The following is a 21,903-nucleotide window of genomic DNA, read 5'->3' as shown; positions in this document are numbered from 1 at the left end:
ATTTCCAAACTATTTTTTACTGTATGTCAAGTACTGTGTGACTTTATTGCATAAATTATCTCATTTTATCCTTAAAGCAATCCCATGAGAGAGCTCGATTATCAACCCCATTACACAAATTGGAAAATATAGTCAGAGAGGTCTAAATACTAGTCCAAATATGCACGGTTAATTTACCAGAGAGTCAGGAGTGGAGAAAAAGCAGTCAGAATACAGAACACATCAGTATACATTATAGCAGGTATCTGGAACCTAGTTTGTTGGAGGAAACTTCTTGTTCATCCCAGCCACCCAAACCAAAATAACCACACAGAAACCACATTAATTAAAACACTGCTTGGCCCATTAGCTCTAACTTCCTGTTGGCTAACTTTTACATCTTAATTTAACCCATTTCAATACTTTGTGCATCATGACGAGGTCCTGGTCTACCAGCAAACTTCTGTCTCCAATGGCTCCAGGGCTTCTCTCTGACTCCGCCCTTCTTTCTCCCAGCATTCAGCCTAGCTTTCCCTGCCTATCTAAGTTCAGCTTTGCTATAGATCCAAAGCAGTTTCTTTATTCATTAATGGTAATCACAGCACACAGAGGGGACCCCCACATCACTAGATCATGATTGCTGACAGTGTGCTAAGTAGCTATGGCTCTCCACATTCAAGTTCCTTTCAACTTTTCCTACTCTACAAAGCTCTGAAGCCTTAATTGGGTGTCCTGCACGCATCTACTACTGGCTCGATAAACAACCTTAACATTCTTCCTCCCCATCTTAGTTCTCAGGGACCTGGAAAAGGAAAGTGAAAGACTGACAGGTGACTCCAAAACCAACTTTCTTACCAAGAAAGCTTCGACTAGCGAATGAGGTTCCAATCTGTGAAAAAGTGAGCTCTCTTACACTGGTAGTAAGAAGTAGTGAGCTTACCAGGCAAACATGGGTACTCGAGTTCCATCTCCAGATGCCACTGAGAAAAGCTAGCTATGGTGGCACATACCTGTAACCCAGCACAGGAAAGGAGATGGCGGGAGGATCCCTGTAGCCCACTAGCCAGGCAGCCTAGCACAGTCAGAGAGCTCTAGTAAAAAGACCCTGTCTGGAAAGTTAAGGCAGAGAGCAAGTGAGGAAGAAACTTGAGGTTGACCTCTGGATTCCACAAACATGTGTGCATGCAAACACATGGGGGTAAATGTGCACACATAGAGTGGAATGAGGCACCATGGCTGGCATCTCTGAGATAGGGAGTAAACCATCTTATAACTTCATATCATACAGAACCCAACCCAAGAGAAATGAAGAGAGATCCTGAGGTGCCTGTGTACCAGAGCCTTTATTCTTATAGATGGATTTTTCTTTGATCTGCCAGCTCACACACACACACACACAAAAACAACAACATGAAGACTTATTAATTATGAAAGCTCAGCCTATAGCTTAGGCTTATCCCACTAGCTCTTACAAGTTAATTTAACCCATTTATATTCATCTATGTTTTGCCTTGTTGCTTTTCCCCTCTCTTCCATCCTGCACCTACTGTTTCCTCTCAGTGTCCTCTGGCCTCTCTCCTGGGCCTAGATTCATCTCTTGTTCTTTTTCCCTCTGCCTGGAAGTCCTGCCTAACCTGTTCCTGCCTAGCTATTGGCCATTCAGCCTTTTATTAAACCAATCAGAAGGTGCCTTGGCAAAGACACATCTTCACAGTGTACAAAAAGATAGTTCCACAACATTTCCTGAAGTTGCTAATGAAATGAGCCACTCTTTCCTTCCCTGATGAGAAGTGCGTGAGGAGTCAGACGCAACAGGCTGGAAGGGGCACCCTCAACTCTCTTCATTTGGAAGAATAAACCCAGTCTTAGGAGGTTACGTCACCATGGTGTCTCTCCACTACTAGGGCTTTGTTCTGAACTCACTATGTGGCCCTTGATTTCGCTCTGTAATCCAGGGTGGTTTCAAACTTCCCGTTATCATGCCTCAGCTTCCCAGATACTGCCATTCTAGATATGGATCATCATGCCTGACTCTTCAGTGTAGACTTTCACCAAAATAGTCAAGCACACACTGGGGCCAAGAAGATGAAGAAAATTCAGGGAATATGGTGAAATGGGCTGGGCAGAGAAGCCTCGCTGTGTGTAGACATGGGAAGGAAGTGACTGAGCAGATATGGAAGAGAAGCAAGCTTCCATCAGGAAGCAGGTAAGTCAAATGAAGGAGGCCGGCTATGCCAGGACCTTGGTTTTGTATTATTTCTCTTTTCTGTTGCTGGGATGAAATATATAACAAGAAGCAACTTAATGGTTTCTTTTAACTCACAGTTTGAGAGGATACAGTCTTTCATGGCAAGGAAGGAATGAGGGCAGGGACAGAAAGCAGCTCTCTGTGTTGCCTCTGCAGTCAGAAAGCCGAAAGCAGGCAGGAAGTGTCCCTGGGCCATAAAGCCTCAAGGTTGCTCCCAGTGATCCACTTCCTCTTGCAAAAGGACCTCTTAAAGGTTCAACAACCTTTCCAAACAGTGCTATCAGCCAGGGATCAAGGGTTTGAACACAGGAGCCTATGGGGACATTTCACATTCAAACAACAGGACAGACAGACAGACTTGGAGCTGAAGGTGTGATTTTTCTCCCCCGCTTGGGTAATGGGAAGAGAGACTCTGTGTACAGTTTTGTCATCCTCTCATACGGGGGGGGGGGGGGGTTAGGGAGAGACATTTTAATCTAGGTTCTTTAATAGAAGGTTGTATATAATTTCAAGTCCCTTTTAAGTGGCATTTACTGGGGACAGGTGTATCTCAAAGGTAGCAATGCAGCCATTTCTCCACTCTACTAGTTAATCTGTTCTACAGTGCCTCTTGTGCTATATTCCTGATGGAGCTACCTTCTGACTGAGACATAAAAACAGATCGCAGGACCTTTGGTGGGCACTAGAGAGCCCTCCATGCTCTCCTCAAGAGTTGTGGCGTTAACCCCATTAACCTGGTCAGACTCCAGCACAGATAATTGCCCTCTCCTGGCCCTTCAGTCCTCCTATTAACTCAACTGGACACATGGCTTCACTTGCTCTCCTGAAAATTTAATACGACCCGTTATGACAGAGAACCAGTCTCTCCATTCAACCTCAGGCAGGGATCTGTGAGTCAGTATTTTGGGGCGCTCTGCTTCATTACTGGGGTCTTGTAAATTTTTTAGCATCTCCTGGGCAAACTGGCTTTGTTAGGTGCAAGAGTAATTTCCAGCTGAGATGTGCTTTTATGACAGAATTAACTCCATTGCTGTCTTCAGCTGTTATCAGTGGTTTCCAATGACCTTTGTAGGAAATCTTGAACCCAGGATGGGGAAAAATGAATTCACACAAAAAGAGGGAAAGAACATCAGTAAGAAGCTTGGGATTGGGTACATCTTGTGGAAATGGAAGGATACACATGAGAAAGAGACAAAGGCCACAGAACCATTTACAGGCAAGAGAAAAAGTCTGAGGGGAAGGCATTGTGTGGAGATGGTGTTCTAGCTTGTTTTCCATTGCTCTGAAATACCATGACCCAAACAAACTTGGGAAGTAAAGGGTTTATTTGGTCTACATGTTCTGATTATAGGCCATCATTGCGGAAAGTCGGGGAAAGAGCCATCATTGCTTACTAGCTTGTTCTCCAAGGCTTGCTCAGCTTTCTTACTTGTCCATCCCATTGCTATCTGTTCAGGGGTAGAACCAACCACAGTGGGCAGGGTGCTCCCACATCAGTCAGCAATAAGAAAATTTCCCACAGGCTTTATAGACATGTCCTTAGGCCAACATGATGGAGGAATTTTCTCAGCTGAAGTTCTTTCTTCCCAGGTGTCTCTAGTTTGTGTCAAGTTGACAAAAAACTAACCAGAACGGGATATGTTCTCAGATAGTAAAATAGGCAAAAATGCAGCCTTCACTAGTAAAATATAATAAAAAGACTACTGCAACTTTGTTAAATCAGAGAAGAGCACTTGGGAAGAGGGGAGGTATGCTGATGGAATAATCATGGAGGCACACTTGCTATTCCTAAAATTGATTTGGGGATATCATCTGAAATGTCTGTTTGAAAATGTTCCTACTCCCACCTTCACTCCTGGTACTAGATGCATCCACAAGTAGAATTTAAAACATAGTTTGAGACTGAGAAGATGGCTCAGTGGGTAAAGCACCTGCTGTGTAAGCAAGAGAACACATTGTTTGGATCATGAGAGGCCATAGGATTGTAGGCCTACCTGCAATTCCAGCCTCAAAAGGCTGGGATGAGATGCCTAGAGAAAGCCGCTAGCAAGATTGGCCTCAGGTTGGACTGAGATGCCCTACCTCAATAACACATATACAAAACAACAGAGGGTGATTCCTAGCACAAACCTCTGGCCTCCACACTCAAAATGTACATATATTTACACATATATGTTGTGTGAATATGAACACACAACACACACAGAAAAAAGAGTACAATAAGTTTTTTAACGCAGGAGATTTCATCAGAATTGGTCAGTGTTTCCAAAAGTAAAAAATGGGCATTATTTTAGGGAGATTTGTGCTTAGGCAAGCAAGCTAGGCCACTGAGAGCAACTTGTATAAGAGCTGTAACTAAATGGAACATGTTTCTCTGTATTGTTACGTTCCTTTCTGCACAGAATGGCAACTAAAAAGATTCAGGAATTTAAATAGAGCAAACACTGAGCTAGAAACTTCCAAACTGGTCAATTCTTGTGTCAGGTGATGAGAGTGTGAATATCAAGACCTTCTTTATTTCACAGGCACAATTATAATGCATTTATACACACATATACATGCATACAAACACACACATATATACACACATGCAAAAATCACACATACCTCACCTATAAAACAATACATGCATAAACATATATGCATACAATCATAAATTCATATATGTACACATATACATGCAAATACATTTATACACATACACGCAAACACACATATATGTATAGTTATACACCCATACATATATGCAAACACGTGTATACACACATATACATACACACATAGACATGCAAGCTTCATGTTGGACTGAGGTACCCTACCTCAATACCAAAGATAGAAAAGCAACAGAGGCTGATTCCCAGCACAAAACTCTGACTACTTGCCAGATACATGCTACTTGCTTAATTTGAAAGACTATTTAGGCTATTTCTCTCTGACAGCCCTTTTGAATGACCCTGTACCTTAAAATACAGTTGTACAGTTGTACAGTTGTGTAGCCAAGGTCTGTCTGGCTTCGAAATGTACCTTTGAAACACAGAGGGCCTGTAGACTTTGCCGAAGGAAATGTACCATGAAGAGAACACCCATGTCTTCTCATCTCCACACAGCTACGGTTTAACTTTGGAGTGACAGGGTTTTGACCGTTCTTACAAGAAAAGTAAAAGACTTTTTTTCTTGATTCAGGTCAATATATTAAAAAAATACACTATGACTTTTATTTTATTAACCTGGAAATTCTCCTTTATGAGAAAGCATCCAATGTCATGAAAAGGGTTGAGATCATGAAAGTATACCCAAGTGCTATGTGTGTATTAGCAGGACATCCAGTGAGTATCAAAGCCCAAGGGAATGTTCTGCTATCTAACCATGTGTATTATGTGTTTCAGTGAGTATGTGCACACATGCTTACAGATACATGTGTATGCATGTGTGTGTGGTAGCGAGATGATATTATTGAATCTTCCTCAGTTGCTCTCCACCATTTTTGAACAGGGGATCTACATTCATATTTAAGCAGCAAGCATGTCACTGAATGAGCCATTCTGCTTGTCTGAATCCCACGAGGGCTTGGCATTCTATGACATTCATACTGAAGAACTGTGTAATCACATCCCATATATGTATGTATATATATTGTGTGTGTATGTGTGCATATTTGTGTGTCTAAAAGCTAAGTCTTGTAATGTTTTAAGTAAACGTACAGTTCTGTATATTGGGTCTAGTTCTTAGCTATCACTAACTTCACATGGCTCCCTAGAAATGACTAGACAAGGAGGGTTCATTCCAATAGAACAGGGAGGGATACACAATGAGTCTCGGCCTCCAGTCTCTCAGCCATCTTACCACAGCTCTGGAACTGAGTGGGACTGCAGTCTAACCTGCACGCAGGAGCACTGATTTCTGGGGAGCTGAAAGGGTGGCTTTACTCTTGGATAAGCTGTTCACCTGTTAATGTGGTTGATGTTTCAGTTCAGGGCCTGGTCGGCTTTTCCTTTGCATAAAATCATTTGACATATTGAATCCTGAGAGCTGGGGCAACTCAGAAGTGACACTAATTTATCGATCTCTCTTCTAAGGAGAAAACTCCCTGGTGGAAATTGTTCTGAAGATTCAGAAACCACCAGCTGCTATTAGAGCCTGAAAATCCAGACACAATAGCCAATACAAAATGTTACTGAAAAGCGCAGACACATGGCAGATTGTGCACACCATGGCTTTCCCCTTTCCCTAAACGCAGCCATCAGGAAATGATCTGCCTAGTTTGAGCCCATCTCAGGGCAATTTGTTCAAGTTCAGAGTCCTATGCTCTTCAGGCAGAGGAGAGTTGGTGATGTGTCTGTTGTGTGTGCTTCAAGGTATAATGTCACACCGATGATATTCTTAGAGGCAACAGCAAGACTGACAGTGAACACCTACTAATATTACTAGCATGACAATTTTAGAAATTAAACTGTAGGGAGATTACGTTACTCCTATCTTAACACCAAAATTCGAGCACCAGGCAGCAATGTAGATGCATCTTACCACCTCCCCCCATCTGAGGTACAGCAGTCTCTTCTAATCTGCGGGAGATATGTGTTAAGCCTCCCAGTGGGTGCCCAAAATTACATATAGGACTGAACTATATACATGTTATTATTATTTGTATCCAGACATGTGATTAAATTTTAGTTAACAAATTAGTGCAATGAGAAATTGATAATAACATAGAATACTTACAATAATATTTTGTGTGAATGTCGCCTCTCATAAAATACCATATTGCATTGTACTCCTGCTTTTGAGATAATGTGAGATGGTGCAGTGTCTAGGTGACGAGATTAGGTGAAAAACGACATGAGAATTGTTACACAGCATGACTGGTAAGAAAGCTGTAACTGAACACAGCACTCTGATGGTGTGACAGTTGATCTGATAACTGAGGTGACCAAAGAATCAGATGACAGGTAGTGTATATACTGTGGATGTTTGGGACAGGGTGGTGGCTCAGTAAGTAAAGAGCGGGTGGTGTCTACAGTGTGGCTATGCTGAGTGGAGGACCAGTTGGCATCCAGAGCAGACTGGGATAGTAAGAGAGCTCCTCGTGGCACCCGGAATAGTGCGCAAGCTCAAATGTCGGAATTCTTTATTTGCAGACCGTGCTTGACTATGGGGCATCAGTTACTTTTCTTACTGCTGTGACCAAATACTCGACAAGAAGTAATGCAAGGGAGGAGGAGCTTATTTTGGTTTATAGTTTAAGAAGAGATATAGTTCACTAAGGCGGGGAAGATGGCAGGAGTATCAGGCCGGTCCCATCGCAGCTGCACTCCGGAAGTAGATAGGCCATCACATCTTAAGATCTGCCTCCAGCTACCCACTTTTCTCCAGCAAGTCTCTATACCCTAAATGTTTAGAAATTGTCTTAAACAGCAGAACTAGCTGGGGACCATGTACTGAGGGCACATGCCTGTGGGGGACATTTCACATTCAAACCATAGTACAGGGGTCCCTGAGAGCATGGGAAAGAAGAGGGTGACTATTCACCCAGCCAATCAACTGCTGAATTTTCAAAGGTAGCCTCTTCAGGAGCCATCTTAGCTGCCTTAATAATACTTTATGATCTGTAAGTCAACCACCCGTGAAAATAAAAAATAAACTTTATTTTTGTTTCTCGTGCACAGAACAATTTAATTTTTAAATTAATGTAAAATCAAAAGGCGCCTTGCTCCCAGTGAGGTATGTCTGCCCCGCATGACTGTGTAAACACAACTCAATTGCTCTGAGAATTAAAGATGGATCAACAAAATCAATAGTTAATTGTGTTACTCTGGGTTTTTCATTTCAGATCTAATCTGAAAAGAAGGTCCAAGGGATGTTTGCTCTAGGTTTTCTTAAAATATTATTTAAAACCCTCCTGTCAGGCCAAAGAGTTCACAGGGGTCTTCACATTATTTCCATAAGTTATTTGGCTTGTAAGTAGTCAAGGTCATATCGATTGCCCAGCCTCTCCTGCTTTCACTTTTAAATTCTGTATCATTATCGGGCAAGCTGCCTTGCACTTAGGCCAAACCAAATTTATTGTAAAAATCACACCACATAATACATGTCTTGGTACCAAATACAGTGTATTTCTTACATGGTAGACTAACTATTTTATTATTATTATTTTTTCATTTTTTGAGACAGGGTTTCTCTGTGTAACCTTCTTGGCTGTCCAGGAGCCCACTTTGTAGACCAGGTTGGCCTTGAATTCACACAGATCCACCTGTCTCTGCCTCCTGAATGGTGGGATTAGGATTAAAGCTGCATGCCACTACCACTCGGTTTCCATTAGCTAATTTTAATCATGTGTGTGTGTGTGTGTGTGTGTGTTAATCATGTGTGTGTGTGTGTGTGTATACACTGGTGAGTCCAGGTACACCCAGAGGCCAGAAGAAGGTGTCAGCCACCCTGCAGCTGGAGTTACAGTTGGTTCTGCATGCTTCACATGGACGACAGGACCAAACTCAGGTCCTGCATAAAAGCAGTAGGTGCTTGGGACTGCTGAGCCACGTCTCCAGCCCTGCGGACTAACTTTTGATCTGTTTTGTGATGATATACATAGTTGTTAAGCAGCGGTACACTCCTAATCCCAGCAAAATAGACAGGGTTGAGTTTATGGTCTGATGTTTTCGTTAGTTATGAACCTGACAGAACGCGGAATTGCCTGAGAGATGGGCCTCTGGGCATGTCTACAGGGGGCTTATCCTGACTGCTAATTGAGATGGGAAGGTCAATTAGTGGTTAGTGGCATCATGCCTTGGGTAGGAGTGGGACCGAATAACTAGAGAAAAGCTGGGCACTAGCACGTCTTCAATGGCGGCTGCCTTCCAGCTGCAGAAACAGCGTGAACAGCTGTTCGGCGCTCTCCCTGCCTTCCTTCCCGCATCATGATAGACTCTGAGCCCAGATGAACCCTTTCTCCTTTAAGTTGCTTTGGTCAGAGTATCTTATCACAGCATCGGGAAGAGACTGAGATGTACGGGTGTATGTGGCACAGGAGGCAGTACTACGGGAATGGGGGTGATCCTGTAAGGGGGACCATCTAGCCCCACATGCCCAAGAGGCCAGAGGAAGTGCTACTGCTTGAATGGAGCCTGGAGACTTTCTCATTTGTGCAGGCAGATGAGGTGAAAGCAGTGAGTTTCTTCCAATTTAGGGAGATGTACAGTATTATCCCGAGGCCCATGGGGGTACTGGAGGGACTGCCTTGACCCTTGTTATACTACAGTGGAGCTAAATATGCAACGTTTGGAATCCTTTTCCCTTTTAAGCGCAACCTTTCATGTAATAAGTTAAGCCTCGCTCGCTCGCTCACACATTGTGAGAAGCCTCCATCCATTTCAGAGACCGAAGGCAAAATAATTCTCGAAATAATGAATCATCTTTTTTTTCTCTAGCCATCTTGTCTAGAAATCCCGTGATTATTTTGCCGTAGCAGACAGTGACCTTCTCAACGGCGGCCTATGAAATGCTCAAGATAAATAAGGAGAAGGTCTCTTTCTCCTGCCTCCAGCCACCCCCCAAAAAATGTGGAGAGGGAGAGTGTTTGTGAGAGTTCATCTGTGGATAAGCAGTTGTGTGCTCTGCATGGGTCCAGTGACCCCATTCGAGACCCACAGGGCATAAGGCTTGGAGGGACCTTGACGGAGACACCAAAGGCTTTCACCAAGTAAGTGGAAAAGAATGGTTTCTTTTGGGGGGGGGGTGAGGGGTGCAGGCAGAACTCCTGGCTCCGGCATAAATCACCTAAATGAAAGGGAGCTACAGCTGAAGACATCTCCCACCACCTAGAGAAAAATGCTCCTGATTTACTAAGTCTGGGAGCTAAGATTGATAATGAACCCTCTCTTCACCCCTTGGCGCCATAGTCTCTCTTTTCCCCCAGGCGGCAGAAGGGGAGGGAAGACTTTCCTATTTTTCTCCCCAATGGAAGCAAGGTTCTAGAAAAGTAGGTGGGGCCCACAGGGGAAACAGCAGCGTTTCCAGGATTTAAGGGCTGTGAGGTTGCATAGGAGCAAATGATTGGCTTCTCAGGGTCGGAGGCACCTGCCCATCTTTTAGGGTTCTGGGATGTGGGTCTTGTTCGATTTATGGACAGCTGAAGACAGAGACCTTAACTTCCAGAAAAATGCAAGCTCCTAGGGTCAGGGTACGACACCATAGGTAAACGCGCTTGCCATATGAAGCTGATGACTGGAGTTTATACCTAGAACCCAGGTCAAAGTAGAAGGAGAAAACCCGCTCTGCAAAGTTGTCTTCTTAAAGCCTCATCATATGTATCCCCACACACATCCAATGATGATGATGATGATAATGATAATAATAATAATATAACAATAATAATCTTCTCCTTGATAAAACTGAAAGGCAACTGGAAGCTGAAGTGTTCTCTATGGAACTGGGGAAAGGAGAAAATTTTCTTTTGTCAGACAAGCTGAGACTGTCAATTGGCTCAACCAGGTAGCATCCAGAAGCATCAGGGGGCAAGGATCACAGAGTTCAAAGATCAGTCTGAAAAGCAATAAAGACACTAGTGATCCAGGATTTGCAGATAAAATTAAGACTGATCAGCAACATCTTGACAGAAGGTCAGCAGCATGCAGATAGGTATCAGGCGTATTATTTTTAACTAGCCATTTGCAGATAGCAATGGGCAGAATTCTGAGCCCAGTAAGACCGTCTCAAGGTTCTGGTTCATGCATCTTACTGTCTTCAGAAGGTTTCCCCCCTGGGCTGATGAGATGGCTCAGTTGGCAAAGTACTTCACGCACAAACACGAGGACCCGAGTTTGATCCCCAGAACCCATGTAAAAGGAGCTGGGCAGGGTGGATAGTGGAGAGGACTAGAGACAGGTGGATCTCTGAGGCTCACTGGCCAACCAGTCTAGCCTAATAGGTGAGTTCCGGGCCAGTGAGACGCTCTGTCTCAAAGCCTAAGATGGACAGGGTCCTGAAATGACATCTGAGGTTACCCATGGCTTCCATATGCACGTGCACATGCGTGCACATGTACGTGTACACAAACAAATACACATACGTACACAAACAAATACACATACACGTGTGCTACCATACACAATCACCCAGATAAATATGGATGCATACACATGAACCTGTATACATATGAATACATATATACATGTGTAAATGCACTGGTATACCCACAAGTCCTTCCATCCTCTGGGATCACCATCACCCACTCATCTCCTGACACAGGTGCTGGGAAGTCTCAGAATCAGTTCTTACCCAGAAGCAACCTTGCTCTCCCTCCACTCCTCTGTAGATCAGCACTGTGGTAAGAGCTAGCCAATGTTACAATACACACAGCTGATGTGACTCCATCTTCCATGTAGGGATGATGACTTTATGTATCATTATGCCCCTGTGCCACATGCCTGACACAGACCACATGTGTTAGAGAATCCTTGTTTCTGGTCCTTTGTTTTTCTGTAAAACTGTATCCTTCACCCTACAACACCTTTTCATGCCTTTGAAAGTCACTGGGTTCCAAGAACAAGACGCTGGTCTCTTTAGTGGGAAATGTGTCCATATCCTGAGAAGGGCATTTTAGTGTCTAAACACCCAGAAGATATCCAGATTTACTTTGTTTAGAACTTGTGCATGGATGTAATTACTTCCCCAATAGGTAAATGAAAAAATAAAATCAGTTTTTCAGAAAACTTTGATCAGCATGTACTTTGGACGAGCATCCCGCCACCCAAAACCTGGAAAGACAGAGGTAAAAACACACAAAGAGTGAGTAGGGATCAGACCACACAACCATGGGGTTGGAGGGATGGCTCAGTCAATAAAGCAATTGCTTCACCAGCACAAAGATCTGGGTTTGATTCCCTGGCCCTATATGAAAGTGCCTGAGGTGTTGGTGTGCACCCGGAATTATAACCCTGGGGAGGAGGAGATGGGATCCCTGGGATTTCCAGTCAGCCAGGATAGCTTACTTGGTGAATTCAGGTCAGTCAGAAAAACAAGGTGGGTGGCATCCTGAGGCATGGCACCTAAGGTTGTCCTTTGGCATCCACATGTGTGTGCACACACAAACACACAAAACATAAGATTTAAAGAGAACTGTATAAAGACCTGGCGTCCTCAACAGGCTCATGACCAGGATGGAGTCCTAAGTGATAACTTCCTCACCTTGAGAGGCCCTTGGTTCAATCTGTGTCCGGGTATATAGGGAACCTCAACGTGGTAAAAGCTGATTCATGTAGCAGGTAGCAACTTTTTCACACACCAAAACTGACATAGGTTTGGGAGTAGAAGGAAGAAAATTGCCTAATTCTCAGCTTCATGAAACCTCAGACTTTCAGCTACTGAAATCTGAGCAGGTCAGTGTTTCTGTTTGCTGTGTTCCTGCCCAGTTTCCCTGATACACATACCTACAGTTTTCTTAATTGACTTGAAACCTAATTTTCCTTAGATCTGTTCTAGAGAAGTTACTGACATAGTTGTGTTGGGGGTGGGAGACTGGGGAGGTCACAGCTCAGTCAGTATGGTGTTTGTCACGGCAAGCCTGAGGAGCTGAGTTCCAGACCCAGCAGCCATGTAAGAAGCTGTGTGGGGTGGTGTGTGCTGCAGTTCTAGACCCGAAGAGGCAGAGACAGACCCATCCTCGAGGCTCAATGGCCAGCCAGCCTGGAGTGTTCAAGCCAGTGGGACCTGTCTTAAAATAAAGGGGACAGTGCCCCAGTTACAACATCTGAGGTTGTCTTCTGGCCTTTGCATCTCTGACATATGACCTCCTACTTCGCAAGGACACATACACACAAACACAAGGGTACATACAAATGGGATTCAGGACGATCGTAGGGTTACTAAACATTAGAAAATTGATCCAAAGATTGTATCCATTGGTAAAGGATCAGGAAAGAGGTGTGTTGGGAGTCCAAACCCACTAGGCACTGACACTTCTGTTTCTGTTCCTTTTGCAGGTTTTAGAAAACAGCTACAGAAATTCTCAAGCAAGAGAAAAACCAAGTCACCACCTACAAGAATGTCAGTGTGCATTGGTCAAAGCCAATAAAGAAATCTCGCTGTGTACCAATTACAAAAGAAACATAGTAGGGGACCAAAGATATGGCTCAGCAAGTATGGTGCTTGCATGCAAATATGAGGATCACATCTGGATCCCCAATAACTATGCAAAAAGCTGGAAGTGGTGGAGGTTACCTGTCACCATATTACTGGGAGGGGGGTGGTCACTGGCACAGCATGGGAGCTTGAATTGGTGTGAGTCCTGGGTTCAATGAGAGATGCTGTCTTCAAAGATAAGTTACAGGAGATGGCACCTAAAGTTGACTGACCTCTGGTACATGGTTGCATGCATGGGCAAACATGTATCTGTTTCTCTCTCTCTCTCTCTCTCTCTCTCTCTCTCTCACACACACACACACACACACACACACACACACACATACACACACACACAAAACACACACATACATTCACACAAGCAAGGTAAAGGATGTCTTTGGTCAGTGAGGCCTGGTAGCCTTGTTCACATGGGAGTAATTATCAAGGTTACTCTGCGGATGCCCTCAACAACAATGCAGGAGTGACAGCTGTACCACCTCACAGCAGGATAGTAACTAAAATATCTAATTAATCTGTGAATGAGTGATGGTCCAAGAAACATACTACTTTGTAATCAATTTCAAGAGAGTCCCTAACAAAACAAGATGAAGGAAAGGCTGGGAGATTGTAAGAGGCCTGCACATTCTGTTTTCGGTGACTGATGATCTTAATGGGGAGGGGGACAATTTTACGATCCATCAAGTTTTTTGTCATCTCAAAATCATGCCTCCCAATGCATGCTGTAAATTAATTTTAGAATTTACATATTTATTAAAAATTGTATTGAACACAGCAGGAAGTGAGTCCTATTTGAATAATAAAATAACTTGTTATTCTATTGGAGATTAAAAATAAAAAAATGTAAAATATTTTATCTTCAGGTAATAGCCACATAAATTGCTCTGAGTTAGTTAAACTGATAATTAACATGCACCAGAGGCTTTGACAGAATATTAAAGATAATCCTGCAAATTCCCATTTAAAAGAGTTCTCACAATAAAAATCAAGGGGAAGATAAGCAGGGAGATTAGGAACAGGATTGGCCATGGTGCACACTGCAAGCAGGGTCACCTCACTTTGAGGGATGTGCACCTTGGGATCCCCAAGTTTTGACTCCTGAACCTCTTGATTTCATTTGAAAATTTCCTTCTCAGAGAAGGTGCTCCGCCTGACCCCCTGCTGTTTGACTGAATTCCTAAAGGAGGTCACATACCAGAGCTCGACATTAGCTGGGCCCCACCCTGAAAGGACACTGAGACATACAGGACAACCACTAGAATGGCATGGGAGTCCATGGGGTTGCAACCACAGGGTGATGCCATACTCTACCTGGACAGGTATAACCATTCCCTCTAGATTAACTTCCACAGACAGTGTCAGGGTATGGTCCGTTTCTATGGTGTGCACAGCCTGGAGAGTCTGTGGAGCAACGAAGGGCCAAGGGACTGGGGTGCTGCCTCACATCCTCCTTAGCATAATGGAGAAAGAAACAACCCAGGGTTGAGATGGCTCAGTTGTTCCACTTGCCTGACAAGCCCGAGGACCTGAGTTCGATCCCCAGCACGCTGTAAAAGCTGGGACAGTGGCAAGTGCTTGATTTCTTGGCGATGGGGAAGCAGAGACAGGAAAATCCCTAGAGCTCAGTGATTGGCCAGCTAAGCCTATTGGAAGGTTACAGGCCAGTGAGAGACCCTGTCTCAAATACAAAGCGGAGTGCACCTGGGAGTAAACACGCAAGGTTGTCTTGACCTCTGCATGTACATGCATACTTAAGTACACGTGCACCAGCACACACACACTCTTGTAGTCCTTCCCACAGGCAACCCCTCCCACAGAAACAAAAGCAAACCCTTCAGGAAGAAATGATCCTAAGAAATGACCTCTTTAAATTCCTGGGAAACAAGAAGGAAGAAGAATACCTGTGTTCCAGGAATTTCAGCTTAATCATGGCTCTTTCTTTCCACAGGGGACTCAGGGTGAGGTGTTACCACCACCTTAAAGAAAACAAGAGATTCCCTTCAAGACGTTCTCAAGGTGAGGGGTTTGGCTGACAACTGCTTGGCTGTGCAGACTTCACAGCTAATACCTGGCATGGATGGGGCCCCTTCCCCTTCCCACATCATAGCAAGTACAGGATGTTCATTGATATAGCCTCAGAATTCTTAATATAGCAATTCAGGCAACCATTGTCCGGGAATTGTTTTGGCATTGAGATGAAAACTATTTGGCTCTCCCCACCTTGTGTGTGTGTGTGTGTGTGTACAGATATTATAGATGTCTACATGTCACTGTGTGCAGCTAATGTTGAGATCTATGTGCCAATGTTTCATGTATGGAAACTTATAGTCACCTTCCATTTCTCTCTGACCTCTAATAAACTTCTGTCTGTTGTCATGATCACTCCCCTTTTTGCAGGCTTCCCTTGCATCACCATATCTACAAGTCCTGTGTTCTTCTTCCTGACTCCCTGTGATGCTCAGCCAATGGCCTAAGTCTGGGCATCAGGAAGAGAAGAAGCAAGCATGTCCTCCTGCCTCTGCCCTACCCTGAGCCTGATAGCTCCACTTCTCTCCCTCCTGTCACCTGTTCCCAGGGGCCTTTCTGGCGGGCTGAGTTCCCATGGAGTGGTCCAGCACTTGGCCCCTCATGCTGGATGGCCTAGATGTGTCCGCACGCTCATTTCCTATGAACCTGCTCTCTGTGCAGAAGCCACTGCATTCCCTGGAAATGGAGTCACTCGCTCCCCTGTTCAGACTGCTCCCCCAATTCCCTTTGCTGGGTCTGGAACCTTGAGCCTTTTCACTGCCCATAAGGTCTTACACAACTGGCTCCCGAATTCTTCTCCACCCTGATTTCCATCCCTTCTATCGATGTGCTGTGCCCACACTGACCTGGGGACACCAGTCCTGTCACCATAACTGCTATACTCTGCCCATAAGCTCCAGCACACATCATGTGCCAACACTCCATCCCAACTCTTGTTCAAGCATTCATTCTTCAGAGAGATCCTCACCCAGTCTCTGGAGGCAGTGGACTTGCTATTTCATATGCATCCCGTTGTCCCCATTTAAAACTGTGCATCACCGGGTTACTTAAATGCCTCAGTGATGAAAGGGGCTTGCCATCAGGCGTGACGGCCTGAATTCAATCCCCAGAAACACATAAGGAAGAGAGAAAAAAACAACTACAGAAAATTGTCCTCTGGCCTCCACATGAGCACTGTGATGTATGGGTTCATGTGCTCACACATCTGCACAAACGCACACATACACATGCAAACATGTATGTACACACACACATACCCCACCTAATAAATGCTTTAAAAGCACACATCCTTAGTTGGCGTTTTATGGTCATTAGTCAGTAAACACAGGGAGTGGTTCCAGGATGCCCTCACACCTGTGAGGGATGCCCATACTCCTAGGTGCTCAAATGATTCACTTACATGGTCACAATCCTCCCGTCTACTGTGAATGACCTCTGAATTTCTCATAACACACTGCAAATGCTGTAGCTGTTACCCTGCATTGTTCAGGGAATAATGATGAGTTGGAGTGTTTTCACATGTCCTGTGCAGGGGCACTTTGGTATTTTTCCATTCAGGCTTGGTTGAATCCTTGGATGTGGGACTTGCATTCTATTCTGTTTATTTCCTTCTTGGCTAAAATAAGGCAAGGATTTAGTCTTTTTTTTTTTTAATTTTCTCTATCTACCATGCCCAAAATGACACCTATTAAACAGCATGAACCACATAAATAGTCTTGAATCAATGAATCATAAATGAGAAACTTATATCACACTGTGAAGAACAAGTAGTGCTGGGAAATAATTAGCTGTAGTGTGAGAATAAAAGCAAACATGTAAACATCGTTCTAATTAAGTCACTACACGGTTTAAGACCAGGGTGTTTCTGGCTAGTTCAGTTTTAAGTGAACCAAGGGCATTCTCCATCTCCCACTTACCCCCCTGCATTTTCATTGCTCCCACGGCCCCTGTGGGGGCACGGCTCCTTGTACCCGTGTCCTAACTGGGAGCTACTCCTGTGATGGTCAGTGCTGTCACCTGGACAGAGTCTAGAATCACCCAAGAGGCAGCCTGTGCGGCTGAGCTTGATCACCTCCACTGACGTGAGAAGACCCCTCTTGACCGAGGGAAGGACACCCCCCCCCCCCGGGCCGCATACAATGGAACAAGGAGGCGAGCGCTGGTGAGCACACTCCTGGTTGTGGATGTGACCGACTGCTCCAAGCTCCTGCAGCCCTGACTTCTCTCTGCACTTGACCTGAGAGCCAGAAGAAACCTTTGTCTCTCAAGGTACGTTTCTTAGGGGATCATATCACAGCTGCAGAAGAGTAACTGAGATGACAGCTTCGGAATCTGCACATGTCATAGCGACCAAATGACTTGTAGGTAAAGTCCTTTGACTTGCTTGTTTTTATTATGTAAGTCAGAAGACGATCTCTGAGCTATCCAGGACTCCCCAACTGCTTTTCCTGGCTACAGATTACAGCTACCAGCAGTTGTTTAAGGTTCGTGCTATGGCAGGTTCCCAAGAACCTAGCAGGTCCAAGCTGACCTCTCCTCGCTGAAGTCAGAGACTATTAATTCCTCTATCCTGTCACCTTCTGCTTTTGGTGTTGGGTGATTCTGTAAATTGAACTATGTCCTCCCAAAAGAGGTTCTTCAGTCCCCCACATTTGGACTTTAGTTGACAATAAGTTCATTACAGGTGTAATCAAGATGTTCTGAGAGGCTGAAGCACACCAGGATAGGGGGGATGGCTCAATAGATGAAGTACTTTTAGACAACCGTAAGGACCTATGAAGTGCTTGCTAGACAAGTATAGGGACCCATGTTCAGACCCAGACACCCATGTAGAAAAGCTGGTTATGGTGACCCCGGTAGTCAGAGATTTCCTAAGTTAGATTTCAGAAGAATCATTTCTTTGGTTTGTCTGTGGTTTATCTAGGGTGAGTGCATGTTTGTTCTTCTATCCTTGTAAAAATCTCACAAGACTCATGTTAAAACACCCAGGAGTGGTAACAGGTGCTTACAGTCCTGGTCCTGAGGATGCAGAGACAGATGGATCAGGTACAAGTCCTACACAAGATCAAGTCAGTGAGAACTCAATCCCAGACGCCCTGCCCTGAGTGAGGAGTTGATAACTTCCAGGGAGGGAGATGCGTTTCTACCTGCAAGTGTGGTCACCAGATCACCCATGCTGCAGAGATGACCTCACTGAAGCACATACACACAGCAGTAACTGAAACAATGGGATATTAAAAATATAAAAGAAGACATAAAGTTGGGAGAGGAGTATGTTAGGGAGACCAGGGGGGCTTAGGAGAGGAAATATAGGGCTAGATATGATCATAATAAATTATATATATGTATTAAATTCTGAAATGATAAATTAAAAAATGAAAATAAAATTTAGAAGAATCAAAAGGACAGTACCCAAGGAATGACACCGGTGGTGACCCCTTAGCTTCTACATACATATGTACACATGTGCACCTGCACACACATATACATGTGGACATTTACACAGAGAAGCACACATGCATGGACACACACACACAGCACACACAGACAAAGGATAGATTACACGAGGGTAGGAGAGGGCTGCAGTAAAACACAGCTGATGTCACTGGAGGACAGGAGGACACAAAGAACCAGGATGTATGTGGGGAATGTTATTATGAAACTCACAAGCATGGTGACTGACATGCCACGACAGTGAGATTCAGAGATGGCGGTCTGCAGTCATGGAGAGGACCACACACTACCAGCTACCAGCAGAAGCCAGGACAGACACCCGACACCACGGATACTCTGCCTTCAGATCCTCACTTCCAGAAATGGGAAGAGACTCCTTTATTTCATAAGAAAGACCACGGGTTACCTATAAAATATGTATTGTCCCTACCAGCGGTGACCTTGAAATGCTAAAATCCCATGGTTATATGCTCATGAGGAATTTAATTTTGTTAAGTTATGGGAAGAAGAGAGAACAAATTTCTGTTTTGTTTTTCTTTCTGAGCTTTTTTGTTTAGTGAACTTAAAAACAAGATTTCTGAAGATGAAAAAAGCACTTTGGTTTAACTCTGTCATTTGAAATTATGATTTCATTAATTCTGTAAAATAAAAAAAGGACTTCATTTGAAAAGGAAAAGTAATCAGAAAGAAGGGAAGTTATATTTAGTTGATCAGAAAACAGCTGGGCGCAATGTCACATGGGAAGTTTCTCAGTGTTGGCCCACTGGCTTGTTTAGGTCAACTCCAAAGCGTGATGGAGAAGCGGTAAAAGCAGTATTTTCTTGCTAATGTGCACTTCGTCCATGACTCATTTTAAAACGTTAGTCTCCAAGTTTTCTTTTCTTTAAAATAAATGCAGATTCAAGAACCTAGTAAGAACTGGAAAATGCTGGATTTGAGTCCAGGATTCTAATCCACCTAGAATTTCTCCCCACAAGATGCCAGGGAATACATCAGGTAGGCTGGAGATGTAAACGGTTTAAAGTCCCACTCTTTTACAGACGATGACAGCTTTGGAACAGTGAGGCCCTCACCAGGCCTCCTGGTAGCTTGATCTTGTATGTCCTAGCCGCTGCAGCTAGAAAATAATTTAAAACATTTTATTGTGAATTTTAGTTTTTCTTTTAAAATTAGTGTGGTGGTTTGAAAGAAAATGGCCCCCAAAGAGAGTGGCACTATTAGGAGGTGTGGCCTTGTTGGAGGAAGTGTGGGTGGGCTTTGAGGTCTCTTTCTAGCTTTCAGTGTGTGTGTGTGTTTGTATGTGCATATGTGTGCGCAAGTACACACATGTACTCTACGGAACTAGAGAGGAGACAAGAGGGAAAAACTTCCCATAATGTGACTGTCAGTTGAGTTCCTGTTGCCCGAAAGATGTAGGACTCTAAGCTCCAGCACCATGGCTGCTGCATGCTGCCATGCTTCCCATCCTGATGACAATGGACTGAATCTCTGAAACTGTAAGTCAGCCCAAATTAAATGTTTTACTTTTTAAGAGTTGCTGTGGTCATTGTGTCTCTTCACAGCATTAAAAAAAAAACCTAACTGAGGTTTCATTATGGCATTTTCATACAAAATTTGGTTTGACTGATTTTTTTTCTCCTCTTTTATTCTTCTCCAACTCTGTCTCCTCTTCCAGTTGTGCCTTCCCGTACCCAGTATACTCCTTTTGGGTTTAAATTCTCATGTGTCCTGTTTTCCTCTGTTCCCTCTTTCCTCCTCTTGTCTTCTCTCTAGTTCCATAGAGTGCATGCAGTTTTTGTCACTCTGATTCTAATATTCAGATTCATCCATTTTCCCACAAATTTCATACTTTCCTTTTCCTTTCAGCTACATAAAATCCCATTGAATATATGACTACATTTGCACTCTCCAGTCACTAGTGGATGGAGAGTGAGGCTGGCTCTGTTTTCTTGCATTATGGTAATTCAGCAAAGAACATGGTATACAGGTATCTTTGTGGTAGGATGTGGGTATCTGCCTAGGACTGGTCTAGCTGGGTCATAGGATAGTTATAGTTAAAAAACTTCGAGACCCCCCTATGCTCATTTCTATAATGGCTATATTACTTTTCTGAAGTTCTTTTTAGTTTATTGCTAATTTTTTAAGTTAAAAAACAATTGTGTAACTTTCCTCATTCCTTTTCTTCTGCCCAACCCCTTCCTTGTACTGCCTTTTCTCAAATTTATTGCCACTTTTTAAAAATTGTTCTGAGATATATACATATATATCTAAATATGCAGTATATAATATATTCCTAAATATATAAATATAACCTGCCCAGTCTGTATAATGTTACTTGTATGTATATGATTTCAGAGCCGGCCAGTTGGTACAGGATCACCAACCGGGGGCCCCTCTCTGGGGAAGACGATTTCTTCCACTCACAGCATTCATTCTTGGAAATGATCAATGCAGTCCAGACTGCAGAAAACTGAGAAATGACTTCTTGTTTACATAAGAGATGAAGTCCTCTAGAGAGGGAAATAACTTAAAATCCTAGTTATAGAGCTAGCTGTCTCCAAGTCAGTGGGACAAAGGGAGTGTCTTTCAAGCTTTCAAATTAGCTCTTCCAGAAAGGGCTCCTATTCCCATCCGGCTTTCACTTTCTCTTCATTTCAAGTGATTAATCATAGCTGTGTGGGTTTGCTTGCCTGCTTGCTTGTGAAAATGTGGAAAACATGAGCCACGGTGCTGAAGTTTGAGGAGTAAACTGTCATCCTGTGCCTTTTATTGATCCATATTTTAAGCTGTGCACTGGGAGAGCTCACGGGCTCCTGACCTGGACGTCAAGAGCACAAGCTAACGTGTTCCGCAGATCAGGTCTTCATGAATCCACAAAACAACTGAGGACCTTAATCGCCATCTAAGGAACTGCTTTGTCAAGCTCAGGCTGCTAGAGCCCCCCAGAAGCCCCTAGGTTACATGCAGGCAAACCTCTGCCTGCCTGGAAACAGCAGAGCAGCTGGGGAAGGGAGCTGGGAGGTAAATGAAAACAATCATGAAAAAGGATTAAAGTTGCTCTT

The 21,903-nt window shown here is 43.8% G+C and overlaps 1 protein-coding gene across 7 annotated transcripts in view; it reads right to left on the bottom strand.

Annotated features, from left to right (window-relative positions):
* The window catches only part of Nckap5 (NCK associated protein 5), a 912,731-nt gene that overhangs the window by 12,471 nt on the left and 878,357 nt on the right, over window positions 1-21,903 (bottom strand). Inside the window, exon 17 of one of the 7 annotated variants that reach the window (XM_087906588.1) lies at window positions 15,262-15,336. The exons of the other annotated variants lie outside the window; for them this stretch is intronic. Within the exon in view, the coding sequence (XP_087762714.1) occupies window positions 15,283-15,336 (54 nt within the window). The 3' untranslated portion in view covers window positions 15,262-15,282. The remainder of the gene's footprint in view (window positions 1-15,261; window positions 15,337-21,903) is intronic. 7 annotated transcript variants of the gene reach the window in all.

The sequence above is a fragment of the Myodes glareolus genome, chromosome 5 (genome assembly GCF_982192425.1).
Source record: "Myodes glareolus chromosome 5, mMyoGla1.1, whole genome shotgun sequence".
NCBI classification, from domain to species: domain Eukaryota; kingdom Metazoa; phylum Chordata; class Mammalia; order Rodentia; family Cricetidae; genus Myodes; species Myodes glareolus.
Note: the sequence above shows the minus strand (reverse complement) of the source record. Positions and strands in the feature narration are given on the sequence as shown.